The sequence below is a fragment of the Falco punctatus genome, assembly GCF_963210335.1.
Source record: "Falco punctatus genome assembly, chromosome: 9".
NCBI classification, from domain to species: domain Eukaryota; kingdom Metazoa; phylum Chordata; class Aves; order Falconiformes; family Falconidae; genus Falco; species Falco punctatus.
Window position 1 is genome coordinate 45245911 of NC_137589.1, and position 22341 is coordinate 45268251.

A 22341-nucleotide genomic window follows, 5' to 3' on the forward strand; every position below is an offset into this window, starting at 1 on the left:
TATTTCCATCCTGACCTCTGACAGAGAGCTGCAGAAACTGGGCATGGATGTCACTACTGGCTCTTAAACTGGACTTACCATTCAGTCCCTGTAAGACTGCGTCCTGGCACCATGCTAGAGCTTGTGGTGGAAGCATAAGGCAAGAAAAAGGAGCTTTGCCCTCCCCGCTAATTGCCTCTGCTGCCTCCCTGCATTGCAAGGGCTGCATGACATTACATAGTCGTTCAGTCAGTAAAGTATAGACAAATTGACTATATTTTCATTTGGATTTAGCTTTCAGCACCACTGCTTTAGAATAATGGCCCACGCTATTAAGCTAACCGCGTGATTTACAGGCTCTCCTACACTGGGTGATCGCTCCCGCTCCACATCTCGCTCTGGAGGACCGACCTGGTGGGTGGTCTCCTGGGCCCTCCAAACAGGTCGCAGGGAGCCAGTCGTGTCCTGATGGGCAGTTCATTAGGGAAAGTTGCTGAATTAGTGTATTTTGGTTTTGTTTTTTTGGGGTTTTTTTTTTGTTGTTTTTGGGGTTTTGTGGGGGTTTTTTTTGTGGTTTTTTTTTTTTTTTTTTTTTTTTTTTTTTACAAAATTCAAACAGAAATTAACTCCTTACTCACCTCAGCAAGTGCCCTCCTCTTCCTCAGTCACCCCCCAAGGCAAACAGCCCCTGCCTTGCTCTGCCTGCAGTGATATGATTCCTGGGCTCGGGTTTTGCCACAGCTGGGACTGTGCACCAAGACTTCATTTACTTGTAAATGTGGGACTACATGCCCTAGGAACTGGACCTCAGGCACCCAGCATGGACATAGATAAATACTCCTGCCTGCCATGTTCACGGGATGTCCCCTGTCCCTGTGTCACTCATCACTAGTATCATGCTGGCTCAGGCAGAATGGCACCCCTCCTGGTGTCAACCAAACTCTGGAAAGGATGTTGCTGCCAAAATACAGCATCCCCACAGCCTTGCCTGGGCCAGCCCAGGGTGAGGCTTCAGCTACCTCCATCTGAACATTTGATAGTCACAATTCAAACTGGTAAGTCAATGCTGGCCGCTCCACCATTTCCAGGGCTCTGCCAAGTCAGTCCAGAAGGATTCAGGTAGAGACACCTCACGCAGCAGTGATGTAGGGCAGAGCTCACCCGTGTGTCAAAACAGCTCCGTGCACCACATGTCACTGACACACACCAGCGTTTTTCCTTTGCTCGTTAGAGATTTCCAACTTCCACAGATTTTCAGGGTGGCTTTCCAGAGAGAATAGTCTTGTTTACTTGACCAAACAGGGGGAGGAAAGAAAATGCAGCAACTTTGGACAACACTTTTGTCAACATGCACTGCCTTCCCGAGCAGATGAAACACGCTGCGCTCGATGCGCGATATGAATAAGCGATAAGCAATTGACGAGCAAGTGTTCGGGTACCTTGGCAAAAGACTTAATTTGCAACCTGGCACAAAATCAAAGGCTCTGTCAACGGCTGAGCGGCTCTCCCGCATATGCCTTGCGTTACCTGGGAAAGCTCTGTCAGGTAAATTTCCACTGAAAGTAATTAGAGGAATCCCCACTGTATAAACTTTGCAGCAAAATTCTGGGCTCCAGAATTTGATTCTCACCAGGGATCCGATATCTGCTCACAGCCTGATCCTTCATCAGAATTAACAGTTGAGGTTTAACACATACACACAAAAATGTTCCGCATTTTTTTTTAATGCCTTACCTCTATTTTTGTCTAAAGAGCTGAACTGACAAGCACAGCTCATGTAATCTTGCAACTGGTGCCTTGTCAGAGAAGCCATAGACTCTGCTTAAATAACCTAGGCTCGACAGGCACAGCGCCCAGTGGGCTGGCTTTTCAGCTATGGCATTTATCCTCCCCGGTTTAAGGGCAGCAAAACTTTGTGGAGCTGGAGTGCTTTAAAATTTGTCTCCTGGGGCCTAAACAGTGCTTAAAGAATAAAGCAATGAGTTCAAGTGCTTTCTGTCGCCATGGTACCAGATCAAATGCCCCTTCAGCCCAAGTGATGTGAACTGGTGGGTCCCAGCCCCACAGTGACAACCCAAAGCAGCACCACTGGCCTCCAGCGATGACCTTGCCTACAACAGGCATCACGCAAAAAGAAACTACAACACCCTGCAGAGTTGCAGATGGGCAGCAGAGACCCAGCTACCCTGAGCACAATCCCTGCACATCTTCACTGGCACCACAGCAGGGATGTCACCTCCCACACTGCAGTCATTCTGTCACTAAATGCAGGCTCCAGTCCCCGGTCATCATCACTCCATTTTCCCATAGATTTTGGAGGTTTTCTTGCTTTGCCTAATAGCTGAAGCTTCCAGCAATGCTATTGCTCAAATCACAGCAAAGCATTTCCACAGTCCGACCTTTCCCAGTATCCCTTTGCACATGCCCTGGACACTCAACCTTTCCATCACACCTTGATGTTGCCCTCTGCCATGCTCAACCCTTCCTCATGTGTCCCTCAGGGACATGATAGCCCATCATTCCTCTGCTGTTCTCATTGCTCTCCAAGATCTACTGATGGACACAAGAAAACACCTCCCCTCCCTGTGCACCCTTACAGCCTGGGCCATCTCCAGGGCAGGCTCCACCTATATCCAAGCCCTGGTGTCCAAATGCAGCACAAGCAACTGCTGGCAACCAGTGCCCCTTGCTGTTATGGAAATATTCAGCCATGAAGAAGCAGATCTGGGGTGCTTGCAGTGAAGTTAAACCACACACACTGTGTCAGGTTACAGGTGAGCACCTACCACTGCTTTCAGTGCTGCCTGCTGTTTCATACACAATTCCACAGAAGTTCTTTTCAAATGGACTTGGGGCTTCATTCACCAGCCTATTCTGCCTTCTGCAGAGATGCTATTTACCAAAAGAAATCTATGAGAAGTACAACTCTTGCCTGGCATGAAAAGGGTCAGGATTCAAATCTCAGAAACACACAAGGTTGGTGTGAAAGCTACCGGCTCCAGTCTGACCCTGGGACAGCTGCCAAGGGAGGTACGTACCAGGTTACAACTCCAGCGCCTTAATTCTCCTTTACTCGTACTATTGCCCAGACCAACTGACCAGTGGACTCCAGTAAACATCTGTGGCCCTTATTTTCAGGGGGGGAAAAAAAAAAAAAAAAAAAAAAAAGAATCCCAAATCTCCACGGGACATTAAATACAGCAGCCAAAAATTGCTGAGCACTTTCTGAAACCCTCCTGGGGTTGAAGCGAACGAGGATCATTTAGGCCAGACTGCCTTGTCCTGCATTTCGCTATCGTTCTTAGGATTTGAAAGGTGGGGAGAGAAAAATCAACCTCATCCATTAAGGCAGTTAAGCACACTGCTGCCAGGAAGAGCCACAGTATTTGTAACCCTAATAATCCAACACACCCCTCCGAGCACAGCTCATCTTGGATGGAATAACGTCTGTTTTAAAAGTACCTGCCTCTCTCTAACTTGTCATGGCATTTGTTGACAACCCTATTGAAAGCCGCTCTCGGTGCGGCTGTGAAGGATCTTTCAGCACCTCTTTCTCTTTCCTAGACAGTTTTTGAAAGGGAGGGGAGGAAAAAAAAAAAGCCATCAATACAGGGGGAAAAAGGCATCAGCAGCCAACATCGGCTGATGAAGCGCCTCACCTGGGCCCCCAGCACACCGCCTCCAATTAAATCAAAATGGTTTGTTTTTAATGGTCTTTTACACTGACAAGTGGGCTATCATTCCAGGCCTAGAGAGCTGTCAGGGAGCCGAGGCAAATCCTCCGTTGATAATGCCCAATGCTTCCAATTAGGAGCCGAGGCCGCTCCTGGCGCACTAACGATTCCCCAGCCTCCCCCAAGGCCCCTTCGGCGCTGGCTGTTTCGTCTTCCCTCTTCCTCCACCGCAAATTACTGACACAAAACGGAGGCGCCCCAGTGCCTCCTCACCACGCCGGGCCCCGGCCCTGTTGGATTTAATGAGGCGATGGAAGTTTTTGCGGATCTTTCGCTAAATTCTTTTCTTGTTTGACAGCTGCTTGAGTGTTGACCTTATAAAAGATTTAGTGTTTCTCATTATTTTCTGTCAAGCTTTACAAGTGATAGCTTCACGGAAATCATTTGCATCTCGATGTGCGCGCGCGCGGGTTTTGTCTGGATAGGGATGCTCGGCACGGCGTGCGTCAGTGTGTACACCCTACCCCTCTCCATATTGTGCATTTTATTCCCTCCTCCCCCCCCAAAAAAAAATATCTACAAACATGGCACCGTTTTGTTTGGGAGAAAAAAAAAAAAAACAACAACGAACAAACAGGAGAGGACTTAAAAGGCCGAGGATTTGTTAGACTCCTGTAAATGAGGGAGGTTTTGAAAAAGGAATAGAGATTGGTTCCCTGTAAAGAGAGCTCAAGAAAGTGTTTTGTCACCCACTAAAAGGATTCGATCAAATGGATGATGGAAAAACTACACTGTCTAGGGGCGGCTTTGTTGTTTAAGTGCCAAATCGTACAAGGCTGGGAAGCTGCCTTTGAGCAGGCGGGCAGAGCCAGGCAGGGCTGGGAGAGGAACGGGTACCACCACATCACCCTGCAGCCAAGCGTGGATCCTCCCAGGGCAGAGGGAGAGCTTGGTGCTGCTTATTGCTTGTTTCAGCCTCTTCATGGCTTCTTTCTCGATGGCTCCTATAAATCATCACAAAATTTAATCCAGCTTTATTCATTAAAACTTCCCACCAGGAGCTCAGCTTATTGATCACCCAAGGGTGCTCACACTGCCCAGCAGCTATGGCACACACACCCCAGCACCCACCTCAACAAACCCCAACACCACCAACAGCACCCATGAAACCGTGGTTGGTATCTGGGATGTGTGCTCTGCTGCTGCCAGGGCAGCTCTGCCCTCCCTGTACCAGCTCAGTCTTTCTGCATCTCACATGCCATTTATTAGTCCTCCCATCAACATACCAGCTTCTGCTCACACCACGCATGTTCTTTGTACTAATGCTCAACACGTGATTGTTTACAGTCCTCAGATGTAAAGCTTTATCATAAATGAGAAACCCAAATGAAAATAATTCCCAAATACATATTTAAGTTTTAGGAGTGATAAGGTTTTTCATTGCCCCTCTAATTCTTTGAGGCAGACACAGAGATTACAACATCCCAGCTGCAAGTGTCCTACAGGTTTTCGTTTGCCAATAACAAATGCAATGAAGAACAGCAAAACATTGGTTTTTTTCAGCTGAAACCCACTGCAGCTCCAGCATACTGCAAGGAAAACCACAAACTAGGCATGCCTGTCCTGCTGCAGCCAATGCTCCAAATCCACGATTCAAACAAAACCCTGGCATAACAGCCCATAACCATGTCAGAGTAACAGTAAAGATCATCAGCTGTCTCTAGAGGAAGTACCTTCAGGATCGTAATTTAAAATATGAATTAGAAGAATCAGAGATGAGTATTCATCACTGGTGTGGCCTTCTCAACACCAGCCTCTGTCATAATAAGACCTTTGACCCAAGGACACCCTTATCTTGACTCTAATTACTGGCCCTCATTATGAGAAGGTTTCTCATTTTTTAAAATAGCAGTTGTCCCCTGTCCTACACCTGGTGCTTCCCACTTACTCATGCTGAGGGCAGAAGCTGGCATCCCTCACAACTTTGTCAAGGCTCTGCTAATTTTAATTACTGCCAGTTGTGGCTCAGTGTGACATTTCTCACCTGAGAGCTTTGTACCAAGACAGGAATGAGTAAACGGCCTTTCCCTCCCCTGTGGCTTCAACCCAGTCCCAGGGAGAATTTTCCCTCTGCCCAGTTCCCAGCACTGGTGGGCAGGGAGCATGATGGGGGAGGCAGAGGCACATTCAAGAGCAGCAGCTCAGCTGTCCTTACCTGCAGGCACTGAATTTCTCTAACAATCCCAGCTCTATGAGAAAAAACTCCTGCATCTTTAATGGGAGGTTGGAGTTGGCCCGGCTGGGGATCGTCCCTGTCAGCTCCCAGGGGCTGCCCACCTACTTTAGCACCCTTGGTTCTGCCTCCCTCACCTTTCCCTCCCTGAGAGGGGTTATGTCACTGCTGCTGCATGTGAGAAAGCAAAAAACATCTAGAAACAGCCATCTGAAGTTAGGCACTCAAATGCATATTTAAGTACCTGAACACCTTCCTCCAGAGAGGGGGAATAGCTAAATATGCTTTGTTTGTCTTGATTAATGAGATCACTAGCAAGCTTTTCAGGGCAAAGACTGCTGTGTATTTTTACATATGCAAAACCTGACATCCAGCCAGCCTGAGCAGGGTGGGGGGAGCGGGAAGCAGCATGACACATCCACACAAGGCAGCTGTGTGAATCACACTGGGGCAGGTAAAGCCCACGGCCCCCCGTGGTAAACCCACTTTGTGCATGAAGACACCCGTGCACCTCAGCACCCACCGTACAGGTCTGCTGCACCTGGCTGTCTGTAACCCCACGGCTCACCCCAAAGGGCCCCAGGACCTTCCTCCCCCAGGTGACTTCCCCTCTGTTTATTTGTCATGGGCATTTATTCACACACACCCACACCTGGAAGGTGATTCCTGGGGAGAGGCTGCTTGTGTGTTTGTTGGGTAGGTCATGCAGGAGTCCCCAACCCCAACAGGGGCTTTCCTGAGAGCCCTGAGCCCACCCTGGCCCCTCAGGGACAGCACAGTCCTGTATTGTAGCAAACAAGTCATATTTGTTTCAGGGTCCACCCTAAGGCATGCCAGCATTTGAAAGCATCAGACAAGCAACATACTGTAGCAAGGCTATGAGGTCTTGTTACTAGCGCAGAATAAGAACCTCCTGAAGTCAATCAGAAAACTAGTCCTCAGTTTTAAGTGTTTAACTTCAGCTGGAGCTGCTGTCTCCCAAACAGGCAAAAACCCTGTGCCAATCCACAGTCTCTTCCCTGTTTGTGCTACAACCTATTTTCGCTGGCTGGCTGCTCGCTGTAACCAATCCTCTATCTGCTCCTTTCGTTATAGGTTGGGCCTCATCTCAGTACTTTTCCAGACCGTGACGCTCATAAAAAGGCATCCAGTGCCTCCCATTGAGAGCTGCCTGCCAGACGTGATCCCCTTCCCCAGAGCACCCACACACCGAGGACCACAGCACTGTGCTGGGCACCACTGCCCTTAGACCCTGTGCCAGCCATAGGCTTTTTCTCTGGTTTTAAAAAGTTATGCTAAAGCAGATATAGCCAAATAAATCATAAATAATAGAGGAATGATTCTGTCTCAGCCTGCTCATTGCTTCGTGTCAGATGCACAACCACCTTACTCTGTCCAGTCACCACAATTCTCGTTGTGCTCAAGGTAACACCACGCACGCCAGGAGTGGGGCGGTGTGTGCACCAGCACAGCCCCAGAGGGAAGCAGACCAGTTTCCTTCACCGCCTGTTCTGAACAAATACATTAAACTCAGCCGTATCCCAGTTGATACCAAATCTGTAATACCTCATAACCCATCACTCCTTCTCATTTCTTTGCCAAACAAGCTTCCCAGCACTGCCTGATTCAGCAAAGCCCTCGCCGTGTGATGGCATCCAAACACCTGCTTTAAGCACGCTGCCAGACTGAGGCCCCACCACAGAGTGGTGCCTTCACTTGAGGACGGCTCCAGCCAGTTCCACACTCACCCTCAAACAGCTGCTGGTGCCCAGTGTCCCTCAGGGCTGAGCCTCTCAAGCAGTTGCTGAACAAACTCAAACTCCACCAACATCAACTCAGCATCACAGCACCCAAACCCCAGCTTGGTCACCAACAGGTGACAGCAGAGGCTCAGACAGGGACCAACACATTTAAAATCCATCTCCTCCCAACAGGGCATTGCACCTTAAGAAAATACCACTTGGTAATAACTGTGGTTAACTGTGCATCTCCAAGATTACTAGAGGAATAATTAATTACTCCTGCGTAGCCTGCTTCTCACATCTACTGTTATAGCTCAGATTGTACCAGATAATATTTAAGTCCAATGTTAACTCTCAGTTTTCATATTCATCATGAGGTGTGCTCACCCCAGGGCCCTGCTCCGGGAGGTGACATCTGCTGTCCCAGGCAGTCCCAGCTCAGGTGGGGCCAGTAACAAGCACTGCAGAGGGGTGGGGGGTGCCCAGCATTTGTCCTACACACCAGCAGCCAAGGGACACAAAGAAGCCATGCTGAGTCCAGAGCTCACCCCCCACAACATTTCCAGCCAAACTTTTCAACCCAAACCTCAAGGAGCAAAAATCCTTCATAACATTAAACTGCATTGCTCAGAAGTCAAGAACAAAGTAAACCGCAGGGGCAGCTTTTCTTACCCCTCTGAGGACAAGGAAGGCTCCACACTGGCTGCTCTAGCATTTCCCACATCCCCTCCTTGGGGGCAGCTGGTGCCTCAACCTGCCCTTTATATAAAGCAGCAGCTGTAGCAAACTCCACCCTGCCCACACCTGAGCGGAGGGAGGAAAGAAATCACCTGCTCCACACCGGGGAAACCCTGGTATGTGTTCCCTTTTCTTAGTAATAGGGAAATCAATAAATAAAACAGTAAATAAAACCCATCTGAAATAACTAGGAGGATAGCAGTAGGGTTTGCCATGCTGGCAGGGGTGGATTATAACCAGAGACCTTTCCCACCTCCCCAGGGAGGAGGAAGCCTGGCCTTAAACAACTTGTCTTGCTAAAAATGATGCTGTTTCCAAGTGTGTGAGGAGCCCAGGCGTGAGGTTTGCCCTGCTGCCTGGCAGGAGCCGTGTCCAGCTCTCAGTCCAGCCACAGCATCTGTGCCTGCCTGCGGCAACTGCTGCGGTCCTTGGGGGTGCACAGGGAAGGAAGGGGCTCCAGCGAGTCCTGCAGCACTGGGAAGGGGCTGGCAAACACACGCCGGGTGAACCAAGGCCACATAGACCTGCTGATCCGGGACAGGTCCTGGAAGCCAGCAAAGAGACCAGGAGCCCAAAAGGCAAGAGTTCAACCTCGTTCAGGAGGAGCACTGCTCGGTGGGGTTCGTGGCCTGTCCCACTGATCCGCTGTGCCCCGTCGTGCCCCAGATGGCCCGAGTCTTCCCGCTCGGACAGGCTGGGCGGTGGGATCAGGGGGCACCCACTGCCCCGGGGTGGGGAGCCCACCCTGCCTGGCCCGGCCCCGGCCCCCACCCGAGGTGCCACCGCGGCCACGCTCCCTGGGGGGCACAACCGAGCGGCGAGCCGTACCCCCCACCTCCGCTCCCCCTGCCCCACACGCCTCCGCTCCCCCTGCCCGGGCCGGGGTCCCGACCCCCGCGCAGTCCCGGCCGCCCGCCGCCGGAGGCTCCTTGTCCTGCAGTGACACCCACCGGTAAAGGGGGGTTTATCGCTGCTGCAAGTTCCCCGCCGCCGGGCCCTGCTCCTCCCCGTTACTGCGAACCTCCGGCGGACTGTCCCCCCCCTTTCTGCCCTTGCCCCCCAGCCCAAGCCGCCCCTGCCCTTCTCCTTCCCATGAAGATACATCCGTGTGGCTACCGGAGCATCCCACCGAAGCCTGTCGTTGCTGAGCATACCCCCCTGCACCTGCCTGGGCACAGCTTCTGAGCACCCAGCCTGGCTTCAGAGAGAAATCCAGAACAGCCGAGCCTCCGGGGATTTTCCTCCCTAAGCCCAACCCTTGCAGGACACTGGTCTGTCCTGTACCACCAGCAGATATTTCTAGACTAACTCTTGCTACAGTCATCACCACAGCTCAGCATCCTGTGCCCTCCAACCCCTGGCCCAGCTGTGGAGGCATCCCCCAGCCCCATCAGGGCTCCCCCCACACCCCAAGGCTCCCAGAACGCCTGGGACCAGCCCTGCCCCATGGCCCAGGGCCAAACCCACACGGGCAACTGGTGCCAGCAGACCCCAACCCTGTCCATCAGCAGCACCCGGTGAGGTGGGATGCACGGCAGCTCTCAGAGCTGTCAGAGTCCTAGGGCCCACCCTGGGGTGCAACTGAGGCTGGTGAGGAGTTGATGGGAAATGCAACTGGCATCAGAGAGCTCCGAATCTAGTGCATGCCTGTGTGAACAGGAACAGTCTAGAAAATGGGCTTTAAGGGCAGAAGCACCCAGAGAAGGCAGTGTACGCAGCTCAGTGGTCTGCGCACAGGATTTCCTGCCTGTGCCGGGAGCCACAGACAAATCATTTGGACCCCACTTGTCCAGTGTCCAGTGATGGGGGGACACCATATATGGGCAGAATGGGGCACACTTCTGCCTTGGGGAGTCTAGTTCTGAAACAACTATATAACACATAATAATAATAATATGGATAATTCCTATTAATTAGTATCAGCCACACTGACATTAGAACATGAGTAGCCAGTGCATCTGTAGCTGCTGGACAGATGGACACGGACACACACACAACCTTGCACAGCGTCAGAGAGTGAGTCTAACTGGAAAATTTCTTGCAGTTGTTTGGGGGCAGGCACTTTATTCAAGAGAAGGAACTACAGCAGCAGAGCCACCAGCCCAAGCCTGTCCCTGCATGGCTGATCCAAATCCTGATTCCAAACCCACTTCCAGCCCTGCTCCCTCTTCTGGTCCCATTCCTGGTCCCAAACAGAACCTCAGTGCTGGTCCTGATCCCAGGGCCAATCTCCATCCCAAACGGGGGTCTGTGGCTGGACAGGAAGGCTGTTGGAGCCCACGAGCCAACACAGTCACACTGCAATGAGCTGGGAAACCCCATCTCTCACTGGGACCAGTTCTCGCACATCTGTTGCTCTGGTCCAGCCCAAGGGACACTTGGCCCAGCCCCACCTGGGGAGGTGGATGCTGCAAAACCGACCCTCGGCAGCCCAGGACGCTCCAGCCTGGCCCCCAACGCCTCTGTGCTGGGAGGGAGCCCGGGCAGAGCAGCCGGACCCTTCGCCCAGGGACAGGGAACACAATCAGCCCCCAGCGCCGGGCGTGCGGCACCCCCGGGGGTGGGGGGCAGGCTGGGACCGGGGCCGCCGCTGATTTTGTGCCTGGGTTTATCCTCCTAGAAGGCTCTTTTGTTCCGCTGCCCCGATTCCAGGCGGCCCCGAGCTTGCAGGGCCGAGGGCAGGAGGTGCTGGGGGCCCTGCCTGCGCCGCTGCCCGACAGCTGGCAGCCGGGCTCCCGGGGGAGGCTACCCCCTCGCTGATCGCCTCCAAGCTGCCGGCCAAGGGCGGCTTTGGAAGAGGGACAAGATGCAGCTGCCTGGCCGGGAAGGTGGGGAACAGAGGAAATCGAGTATTTGAGAAATAATCAGCGACAGCGCTTTAAAGTGGCGCAGCTTCACGCACCCGGGTGCGGACATTTTCCTCAGCTCCGAGGCGAAGGGTCTGCCCCCAGGAAAAGCCCCTAAAATAAACCCTCGAGGAGGCAGGAGCCAGCCTACCCGGGAGGAAGGTGGGAGTCCTGCGGGAGCCGGTCCCTCTCCAGCCTGGGAGATCAACAGCAGCAACCCCCGCCCCCCACCCCCCCGCGACGGGGCGGGAGGGAGGAAACTTGGTGTCTTCGGGAGGAACGGGTAGGGGAGCGGGCAGGGCGGGCAGCCCAGGCTGGGGCCATCGGGGGTTTATCTCAAACGGGATTCACGGCAGGAAAAGTCCGCCCGGAGCGCGGGCCTTTCCCAGTTGCACCAGTCATACCGGCGCTGGGCGCTGGGCGAGCGGGAGGAGCGGCCCCGGGGCCGCCGCGCCGGGCGGGAGGCGATGCCCGGTCCCCGCCGCTCCGGCAGAGGCTGCGCTGGAGGGGGGGGCTGCCCGGTGGCCCCGCGGCTGCTTGCGCTGAAGGACCCCCCTGCCGGGCCCCCGCCGGTTGCGAGGGGATTCAACGAAATTCGCAGCTCCGAGGCTCACCTCGGGCTCGGAGCAACCGCCTCCGCGCTGGAGCTTTGGGGAGGGTTTCTGTGCTTTTCCTTTTCTTTTTCTCTTTTTCTTTTCTTTTTGTCTTCTTTTTTTCCTTTTCCTTTTTTTTTTTTTTTTTCCTTTTATTTATTTTAACGTCCAGCAAAACTTTCCCTGCTTGGGAGGGACCAGCAGATCGGCTAATTGCGGTGGGAGGCGAGCAGAAAGCAGCAACCCTTCGACAACCCCCCCGCCCCCCCCGGCTAATCATCCCATTACGAGCCCCATCAGCGGGATAATGACAGCAAAAGAGGGCGGAAACCGCCCGGAAAGCGCGGGGATCCGGGCGGCAATTAATTCCCGTTAATCAAGCTGCAAGGTGTCGCCGCCGGGGAGTGACATCCCCCAAACCGCCTGGCGGCCAATGGGCGCGTTCACACGGAGGGGGGGTGCCGGGGTCCCCGAGCCGGAGTGGCACAAGTTCATTTTCTCCCCCCATCCCCCCCCCCCCCCGCCCCCCCCGCGGGGAGGGCGCGCCGCTCCCGCCGCTGTCCGAGGTGCTGAAGGCGCCGGCGGCTCCGGAGCGGCCGCGGGTCCCCGCCGGGCGCTGTCCGAGGTGCTGGCGGGGAAGGGGGGCGCCGTGGCGGCCCGACGGCTGGCCACCCCCTCCGCCCTCCCCTCGCCCTTCCCCATTGATTTCTGGATCATTAAGCGGTTAAGGCGCTGCGAAGCCTCACTATCGATCGCTGCCTCCCCACCTCCGGCTGGGAGCCCCCGGGCTGCCCCTCAGCCCCGCGCCGCCGCCGCTCCGGGCAAGGGTGGGGTGGCCGGGAAAGGCGCCGGGACCCCGGGTGAGGCTGGGGTCCGTCCCCCCTCACCCCACCCCCTTGGCGGCCAAAGTTTGACTCTGCCTCCCTTTTCCCCCCCTCTTCTGTCTGTCTGTCTGTGAGTGCAGCTGGGCGCGATGCTGAAGACGGAGCAGACCTGGATCTAACGCGCAGCACCTCGGAGAGCCTTGCAGTAATTGTTGCCCGGATCCCAGGCTGAACTTTGCTCTTTTTTTTTTTTTTTTTCCTTTTTACCTTTTTTTCCCCTCTTTTTTATTTTCTTCTTTTTTTTTTTTTCCCTCCTGTTATTGTTAATTATCATTATCAAACCGCTTCCGCCGCGCCCTCCCCGCCAATGCCCGTGTGAGTGCCGGCACCTCGCGGGGGCCATGGAGGGCTCCACCGGGTTTGGGATCGACTCTATCCTCTCCCACCGAGCCGGCAGCCCGGCCGTGCCTAAAGGGGACCCGCTGGCGGGCGACGGCCGGTCCCCGCTGGAGCTGAGCCCCCGCTCGGAGGGCAGCAGCGGGTGCCCCTCGCCCCGCTCACCGGGCCGCGAATGCCTGGAGGCGGCGGGGCCGCGGCCGGGCCTGGATGCGCACCTCCAACCGGGGCAGGTCTCGGCTCCCTCCCAGTCGCGGACCGTCACCTCCTCCTTCCTCATCAGAGACATCCTGGCCGACTGCAAGCCCCTGGCCGCCTGCGCCCCTTACTCCAGCACCAATGGACCTCACGGCGGGCAGGAGCCGGCGGGCAGGATCCCCACCAAGCCTGGCGAGGACTTTAGGGAGAAAATGGAAAAAAACACCAGCAGCTCCTCCTCGGACTCGGAGTACAAAGGTAAGAGCCGCTCCTCCGTTGGGCTTTGCAGGGCGGCCTGGACCCAAAGACTCCGGCGGCCCCGAGGCTCCCGCTGCGCCGGGAGCTCGCTGCGGGGCCGGCTGCGGCGCGCCCCGCTGATGCGGGGGGTCGCCGCACCGGTCGCCCCCGAAATGACCGCGAGGTCGGCACCAACTTGGGAAAACTTGGGGGTTCGGTGGGGCTCGGCCCGGTGGAAGGGCTTGAGGCGATCGGCGCTTCGCCAACGCGCCCGGGGGATGCGCCGGGCTGTTTTCCGCCGGGAAGATGCGACTGTTTCGTTCCTACCCTCGGGGAAAGGGGAGAGAAGAACCGGAGGCGGATTTCTGCCTGTGAGGGGGAAAAAAAAAAAAAAAAAAAGGAAAGAAAGAAAACAATAATAAAATAACCACGGTTTTGTTTGCCGGGTATTTCCCCTGCTCCGGGGAGAAACGAAAAAGAAAGTCGGCGGAGTTGGACTGGATTTGTATTATTTCTATTATTATTTTGGGGATGGTTTAAAAACGAGGACGACAGAGAGGGAGCCCGGGCCGCATCCACGGCGCCGGCGGGCCGTGGGGCTGGATGCGGGGGCTTCGGCCTCCCGGGCCCCTTGCCGCCCTTTCCCGGCCTCCTCCGACGGCAGCCGGGGTGGGGGGAGGCACGGGAACAGCACAGGGGGGTTGGGGTCCGTCCTAGCGCCCCCGGAGCAGTTTATCCCGGGTGCCTTCGCCCATCCCGCCCCATCACCCCTGCAAAAACTTTCACCCTGGAAAATTGTTTTGCCGGGTGTTTGCGAGGGGAAGGCGATGGTAGCCAGCTGGGGCGAGAAAGGGGCACCTTGCGGGGCCGCTGGATTTTGGGGGGGCTGGCAGGAAAGGAAGAACCGGGCCGAGCCCCGTCCCGATTGCAAATACACCCTCAGCCCGCCCGGAGCCACCGCGTGAAAACCGGTTCATGGAGGAAAAAATATTCACCCGAATGAGCTCCGAAGGCGGCGGGAGGCTCCGGGCGTCGCGGGGGATTTTCGTTCTGAACGAAGGACGGAGCCCGGGGCCGGGGCCGGCGCTGGAAGCGACCCCGGAGGAAGGTGGCATCGCCCCCCGGTGCCGCAGGGCCGGGCCGGGGAACAGCCGCGATTCCCACCTCGGCGTTTTGTTTTCGCCTCCTACATCCTCCCACCGAATTCCTTCAGCTTTCCTCCCCTTCCCCCAAACCGCCGAGACGCGATGGCAGCGAGGGAGGAGGCGAAGAAACGCTGGTTCTCCGCAACCCCCCGAGCCGGCCGAGTCCGGGCTGGGGGCGCCGCTTTTTTTGGGGGGGGAGGGGGCCGCTTTCCAGCCGCGCTCGGCTCCTCTCCTGCCCCTGCAACGGGGCAGCCCCGGGAAAAAACGCTGCTTAAATGTGGGAAAAAACATCCCTTAAATATTGGGGGAAACATAGCTTAAATCGGGGGGGAGAACACAGCCTATAACGGGGGGAGAACACAGTTTAAATAGGGGAAAAACACAGCTTACATGGAGAGGAAACTACATCTTAATGAGGGTAAAACCGCCGCTCCGGCGGGGTGGCGGGGAAGGTCCCCGCTCCCACCTCGATCCCTTTTTGCTGCTTTGGAAACAGCCTTTCCTGGGGCGAAACGCCCCCGATTTACCCCGCAAAGGGGCTGCGGGGCCGGGCCTGACCCGCAGTGGCAGGATTTGGCCCATGCCAAAATGCCGAAAAATCCGTAATATATATATTTTCATAATTTTTTTCCCTTTTTTTGGTTTTGTTTTTTTTTTTTTTTTTTTTTTTTGTTTAAGCTAGGACTGGCGGGGCAGAGGCCGTGGAAGCCGCCGAGCGCAGCCCTTTGGCGAGCAGGAACTTTTGAGGCGCCCGGGGGTCGGCGGGGATTTGCCTTCCCCGGGGTGCGGGGGCCCGGGGGCCGCTCCCCTCTGCGCAAAACTCTGCGCAAACTTTCGGGCCTTTCCCGGGAAGGAGCGGGCCCGGGACCCCCGGGTTACCCCCGCCCTGCCTGGTCCGGATCCGGCCCCTTCCCGGAAATTCCCGGGAAGCGGAGCCGGGTCTCCGTGCTCCGGGCTCGGTCTCTGCCGCCGTTTCTGGTTGAAGGGTTTCGCTCCCCGGTGGCTCAATTAACCGGATTATTGTCTTCCTACAGAGAGAAATCAGCTCGCGCTCGGCTCCAGCCCTGTCCCTGCAACCCCCGCCACCCGCAAATTTAACATAAACCCCCGAAAAAAAAAAAACAACCAAAAAGCCAAAAAACACACCACCAACCAAAACAACAAAATCCGCCGGTTTGTATAAACCGAGCCTTTTTGCCACCTAATCTCCTTCAGGAGGGTGGGGAAGGCGAGCACAAACAGGGATTTGTTTTTTCCCCCTTTTCTATTTTCTGCTCGGAATTTTTCCCATCTCCTACTAATGTTTCGAGGCGTAAATTCCCGCGTCGTTCCGCCGGTGCGTACGTACCGGCCGCGGTAACGACCCGCCGCCAGCCCGTCACATTCGGCAATTTTTAATATAAAACCTGGCGGGGGCAGGGGCTTGCGGAGCCCCTTCCTCAGTATTTCGTTGGGCGCCCAGGAGAAGGGAGGTTTGCTCCGTGCCCCGGCAGCATCCCGGGAGGATGGAGGCTGCTCCGCGGGGAGCGAGAAGCAGCATCTCCCCGGTAACTGCCTTCCCCAAAAATGGGGGCTCCCAATTGTCATTTGAGATTGGTTTTGGTTTAAGTTGAAAAAAGAAAAAAAGAGATGGAGAAAGGAAAGAAAAAAAAAAATATCCCAGCATCGAGAAAGGTGTTGGGTTTTGAGGAATAAACCCGAAGCAGGGTCCTGCCCCGGGAGAAATGAGGGGCGAAGGACATGGGGGGGTCTGGGCAGGAGCGCGGCGGGGCCGGGCCGGGGGTCCCTGCAGCACACCCCCCCGCCCCGCTCCTAGGGCCCCTGGGAAAGGGAAGGGTCGGGTCCGGCTCGGGGCCCCCTCGGTCCCCCATGGGCAGCCGAGATTAAAATTTAGGGGGCTGCAGAGCAAATGTACCGTGAGCCCCGCTCGGTACCTGAGCCCGTCTGCTCCGGCTTCTTGCTGCGGTGGGGGTCCCCCCCTCTTCGGAGGGGTATCCCCCTTCCCTCCCTGCCCTGACACGGCCTCTCTTCCTCCCTCTCGGCTCAGTGAAAGAAGAAGGGGACCGAGAGATCTCCAGTTCCCGGGACAGCCCCCCGGTGCGGCTGAAAAAGCCGCGCAAAGCCCGCACCGCCTTCACCGACCATCAGCTGGCCCAGCTGGAGCGCAGCTTCGAGAGGCAGAAATACCTGAGCGTGCAGGACAGGATGGAGCTGGCCGCCTCCCTCAACCTCACCGACACGCAGGTGAAAACGTGGTACCAGAACAGAAGGTAAAAAAGCACCCTTCCCTCCTGGCCACAGCACCGGGGTCCCATCCTGCCCCCTCCCCGGCCCCGCACCCCCAAACCGCGCAGGGTATTTGCACCCCACAACCACCGCGTCCCTCCGGGCACCAGGAGAGCTGCGGTCCCGTGTCTTACCCCACCCCCATCCCCGGGCCTTTTACCCCAAAGTGAGGGGGAGAAAAGTGATGCCGAGGCCGGGCAGGTCTGGGGCGGGGGGTGCAATCCGTACCCCCAGACCCGGCAAGGCGGGGAGGCAGAACCGGGCTTCCAGCTAAACACAACAGCATAACACATCGGTCCATTAATAATAGATACCAATTACTGCTTTGGGCATCAATAATTAACGCCCCTTACAGTAATTACACAATTATTATTATGATGAATAATTTACTGGTGGAAATAGGTTTAGCGCTTTAGCGACAAATCTGTAAAAAGGCTGGAGACATGTGACGGCTTCAGTGGATTTATCCGGACACCCCCGCCGGCGCTTCCCCAGCCCCCACCCCCATTGCCACCGCCACCAAACAAGGGACCCCCGGACGCAGCGCCCTAGACCCCCCCCCCCCCCCCCCCCCGGTCTTAACCTTCCCTCCCATTTCCCGTCCCGCTCCTCCACCCGCAAAGATCCGCGACTTATCAACGCGTCGGGGGGTTGGGGGAGTTTAGGGGTGCTGGGGGTGGGCGCTCATACTCCCCAATCCCTCCGGCAAGGACATGCCGGAGCCGAAGCGGCCCCCCAAGCCCCCTCCCCAGCCGCCTTCCCCGCCGGCGGCCCCGACGTGGGCGAGGTCCCGGGGCTTCCCCGTGAGATCCGGCACACACACATATATATGCCCACATACCTATAGGTACGTATATGTGCATATATATAAAAATATACAGGCATATATATCTATACACACACATATATATATGCCGCAAACGAATGCCCCGGGACGGCGCCCCACGCGTGTGCCCCCACCGGACTCCCGCAGCGGCCCGAGCGCCCTCGGCCCGGGGGGGATCCCGGAGCCCCGGCTCAGCAGCGGGGCTGCGGGGCAGAGCGGGGATCCCCCGGGTCACCCACCAGGTGCCACATGCTGTTCGGCATTTGCAATCTGGAACTGACACACCAGGAAGGGACTGAAACTGCTCGCGATTTATATCGCGGGGATCGCCACCCCGACAGGATCCCAGCCGGGCTGAGGCTCCGGTGCCTCCGGGGATGCTCCCTGGGCGCTCACGCCGGGCTGCCGCGGCGGGGACAGCAGGGAGGGACCCCCCCTCCTCGTTCCGTTAACGAGGCCTGCGTTCCTCCGCGCTGGACTGATCCCCCCCCCACCCCACCCGGTCCCACCCCATCCCCGCCGTACAGGCGGGCCTGCCCCCGGGAGCCAGCGGTGGGGAGCGCGGATGCGCAAGCAGCGCAGCGCCCGGGGAAAGGGGGCGCGCAAAGGGTAAAAGACCTCGGGAGCGGCTCTTGGAGCATCCCCCCCTCCCTGACCCCCTCTCTTGATTTGTCCCCCCCCAGGACCAAGTGGAAAAGGCAGACGGCGGTGGGCCTGGAGCTGCTGGCCGAGGCGGGCAACTACTCAGCGCTCCAGAGGATGTTCCCCTCGCCCTACTTCTACCCGCAGAGTTTGGTCTCCAACCTGGACCCCGGCGCCGCGCTGTACCTGTACCGCGGCCCCAGCGCGCCTCCCCCCGCCCTCCAGAGACCCCTGGTGCCCCGCATCCTCATCCACGGACTGCAGGGCGGCAGCGAGCCCCCCCCGCCCCTGCCCCCGCTGCCCGGCGTCCTGCCCCGGGCCGCGCAGCCCCGGTGAGCCCCGGGCAGCCCCACTGGGCCGCGGGGGCTGGGGGTGGGGCACACCCCCTTGGGGCCGCGTGCAAGTGACAGACTCCCGCTCATCCCCAAATATATATATATATATATATATATAAATGAGACCTCCCCACACCTCCTTTTTTTAAATATATATAAAGAATGCAAGAAGCAAGGGCGGGTTCGGCAGGACGGACAGCCGGAGGGCTGCCCCGCCCCCCCCCCCCCCCGCGGGGCACCCGCCGCTTTAAACCCCCCTTGTGCCCCCGAAGGGCAGCGGGGCTGCTGCGGGACACCCCCCCCTCCAAGCCTGGGACGGGGCCGGGAGCACGGGCAGGAGCCGGCTGCTCCAGGGGGGGCTTTGCCTTTCCGCCTCCTCCCCAGGAACTGCCGGGGGGGCCGAACCACCCCACCACGGACGGCTGCGGAGAGCCCCCTCCCCGCCATCCCGGGGCACCGGCTCCGCCGCCGGGAAAGACCTGGGGTGGGGGGGGGAGTTTGGGGAGGGGGGGTCCCCGCCCGCCGCAGCAAGACTCTGGGACGTCCGTAACTACTAAAAAAAAAAAAAAAAACCAAACAAAAAAAGGGGAAAAAAAAGCGGCGAAATGTAAATACGGTGCGCAAAATGTATATGAATTATTTATTTGTGAACCCTGAGGGCGTATTTGTGTAAGTGATTCTTGTCAGTCTGTATCCCGAGGCCGGCCCGGCCGGGGCGGGGGGCGCGGGGGGGTCGGCTCCCCCCTTTTTTAAATGTGGAAATAAAACTTCTTTACAAACAAACAGGTCTCGCCTCCGCCGGCCCTTTCTTCCCCCACCCCCCATCCCTCCTCCCCCGGCTTGTTTGCTCTGGCGCCGCCGAGGGAAAGGGAAAAAAGCAAAGTTTTCCCAGCTTCCCACCTCCCACGGCGGGAAGATCCCCCCTCCCCGGGGCTGCTCCCCCCCAGTGCCGGCATGCGGGGCCGGCCGCTCCGCCGCGGGGCTGAGGGCGACGGTGGGGGGGGGGGGCGCACCGGGGCGCGGGGGTAGCCGCGGCACTGGTGAATTAATAACGCTAATCTTAAGTGTATAATTGCCTAAGTGCTTTAAATGATCGCTTTGGAAAATGGATTGTTTCCACCCTTTAAAAGTGTCGCTCAGCTGGCCGCGGCCAGCGAGCCCGGCAGCTGGTCCCCGGGACAGCCGGGCAGCGCCTCGCCGGCTCGGGGAGCCGACAGATGGGCTGCGGGCTCCCCCCGGCCCCCCGCTCCCCCCCCGGCCCTTCGCAGCCGGCGGGCCCGGCTGTCTGCGGGGCCACCCCCCGCCCCGGCATCCCCCGCCCGGCCCTGCAGATCCCCCCCCTTCCGCGGCTGCCCTGGCCCAGCCCGATGCCCCCGGCCCGGGGGGGCTCTGCCCCGGCCCCCCCCGGCCCCGCGGGGAGGGTTATTGTCGGCTCGGGCAAATGCGCAGCCACGCCTGGGGGCGAGACCCCCCGGCTTTGTGGGGCCGGCTCGTCCTTTGCATGTGAATGGGGGAGTTTGGTAAATCCGGCCGCTCGGCTGGGGCGAGGAGGAGGAGGAGGAGGAGGAGGAAGGGAGGTCGCTCCCAGCTCGGGGTTAATGAAGTGGGAAAGGAGTCTTTCAGAGAGGCCTGCAAACAACCCCCCTCCCCGGGCAACAAACCCCCGGCCCAAATCCTACATGGATTGACTTAAACCCAGGGGATAAGTGCTTTAAATTAATCTCATTGAATAAGAATGAGGCCAAACAAAACTCTTTAAAATCATATTAAAAATCTATCAAAGGACAACTTGCAGTGGGTGTGCTTTTCATTTTGTGAGCGCAAAGGCAGGGAGCATACAGCAACCTTCCTCCCATTTACACAGCAGGAATGTGAATCAAAGACATTCTCTAATATTTAATTGTCCTTGTAGCCATAGCAGATTCCTCCTCTTCCGTTAATGAAGTACAAGGCTTCGTTACACGTTTGTAATTGCAATATTTAAATTTGCCATTTCACATCTGGAAGAAGCTGGAAACTCTCCTGTAACAGCAGGTCTGAGCCAGCACCGTAACACTGTGACCGGGGCTGGTTTGTGTCAGGATGGTGGGAGAAAGTGGGGCAGCCCCCCAAGGAAGTCGGGAAGGGGGAACGGCCGCGGGGTCTGCCTGGGAGGGAAGGAGACTGGGGGGGAAGCGAAGGCCGGAGCCGTCTCCTCCAGGGACATCTCGTAGCAGAGGCAAGCAAGGCGAGCTTCAAAATAAATCATTTTAGGGAAGACACCACACGCTGGGGGCTCTTGTCAGAGAGCACCGCACTCGCCACAGCAACAGCATCTCGTGCGGGAGGGTCTCAGCAGCCCCCAAAGGCACCAAAGTACCAGCTGTGCCTCCAGCCCGAGTGCAGGGGCCGAGACGGGTCCCCGCTACCACAGAACCCACCAGCACCAGTCCCGCACCTCCTGCAGCCCCTGGCCCAGCTGGAAATTCATTTCCAGAGGCTGATGCCACGCGGGCACAATCCCTGTGAGGCCTCAGGGGTGGGACAGGCTGTGCTGGGATGCAATTCCATGCAGCAGTAAAAATGGCACGGTTGACAAGGAGCACCAGTCCCATTGTGGGAACTTTTAGAGGGAACTTTTTTTTACTGCACCAGTTCTGCTCCACCGATTTCTCCCCGGGGTACAGACTCCAACAGACGGGCTGCTGGGGGTCAGTTTGTGTCAGCTCCAGGCTCTGGATCCAAGACACAAACCAGTCAGTGCAGTGGGTTTGCCAGGACCGAACACAATCCTGGCTCTCAAACCCCTTCTGGGCTTCCACCCAGCTCCAGGGCCATCCTCCTCCCCTCCCGACACAGCGTTAACCAGGACCACCACCCCTGGAACAAAGAACAAAAGCTGCTCTGCTGAACATGCCAACACACACAAACTCAATCAAATCAGCAGAATTGTTTCCAGCCAGGATACTTCACGGTTTCATCTGAACACCAAACAAAACCATGCCAGAATAGAAAGCCCAGAACCATCCATGCTTTTCCCGCTCTCTCCCCAGACTTATATTAAAAAACAAGTTGCTGTAGACAGGGAAGTTCTGCCACTTTCCACCCTGCTCAGTTATGGGTGCTGCTCAGCTGTGGGGTACCCGTGCCAAGGTGTCATGTGTGTCACTGAGACACTGAAAGCGCCCGTTCAACCGTGACCCTTGTCCCAAGGTGACTCCTTGCTTTTTCCTATTCCTGAAGTGCAAACTCCAGATGTTCCAGCTGCAGAGGAGAGGAGGATGAGGGCTCCCACCACTGGCAAAGGACACAGAGCCAGAAGAGAGCTGAGAAAAGGCACAAGAGCATCTCCAGGGAGAGGCAGGACTTGTGTGTGAGAGCAGAGGAGCAGCACGGGAAGCAAACCCAGACGAGCTCAGGTCTGACTCGCAGGCAGCTTTAGACAAAAGCTCCCAAGTGCTGTCACTTCCCAACCAAACAGCAACTCCAAGCTGAAGGGCAGCAGGGCCCCTGCCATGCACCGTAAGACAAGATCGCAAACCTGGCCCAAGCCAGCACCGGCGCAGTCAGGTGGAGCTGCAGGTGCACCAGGTGACACCCAGAGCCCATCTCCCCACCCTTCCCGGTGGCGCAGGCAGCCCCCCCCCCAGCCAAGCCCCCTGCCACAC

At 57.0% G+C, this 22341-nt stretch overlaps 2 protein-coding genes across 2 annotated transcripts in view; both read left to right on the forward strand.

Moving 5' to 3' along the window:
• Positions 1–9030, forward strand: part of CFAP77 (cilia and flagella associated protein 77) — a 63715-nt gene extending 54685 nt beyond the window's left edge. Inside the window, exon 6 of the mRNA XM_080403052.1 lies at positions 6982–9030. Within this exon, the coding sequence (XP_080259178.1) occupies positions 6982–7050 (69 nt within the window). The 3' untranslated portion in view covers positions 7051–9030. The remainder of the gene's footprint in view (positions 1–6981) is intronic.
• A 1658-nt stretch (positions 9031–10688) lies between these two features.
• On the forward strand, positions 10689–22341 carry BARHL1 (BarH like homeobox 1). The gene is made up of 3 exons (XM_080403064.1): positions 10689–13481; positions 16653–16875; positions 18401–22341. The coding sequence occupies exons 1-3, from the start codon at positions 13031–13033 to the stop codon at positions 18693–18695; spliced, it is 969 nt and encodes a 322-aa protein (XP_080259190.1). The 5' UTR covers positions 10689–13030; the 3' UTR covers positions 18696–22341.

Coding starts and splice junctions, on each gene's coding strand:
- BARHL1 (XM_080403064.1), top strand. CDS start 13,031: ATGGAGGGCTCCACCGGGTTTGGGATCGACTCTATCCTCTCCCACCGA. Junction 13,482..16,652: donor CTCGGACTCGGAGTACAAAG/GTAAGAGCCGCT, acceptor CTCTCGGCTCAG/TGAAAGAAGAAGGGGACCGA. Junction 16,876..18,400: donor ACGTGGTACCAGAACAGAAG/GTAAAAAAGCAC, acceptor GTCCCCCCCCAG/GACCAAGTGGAAAAGGCAGA.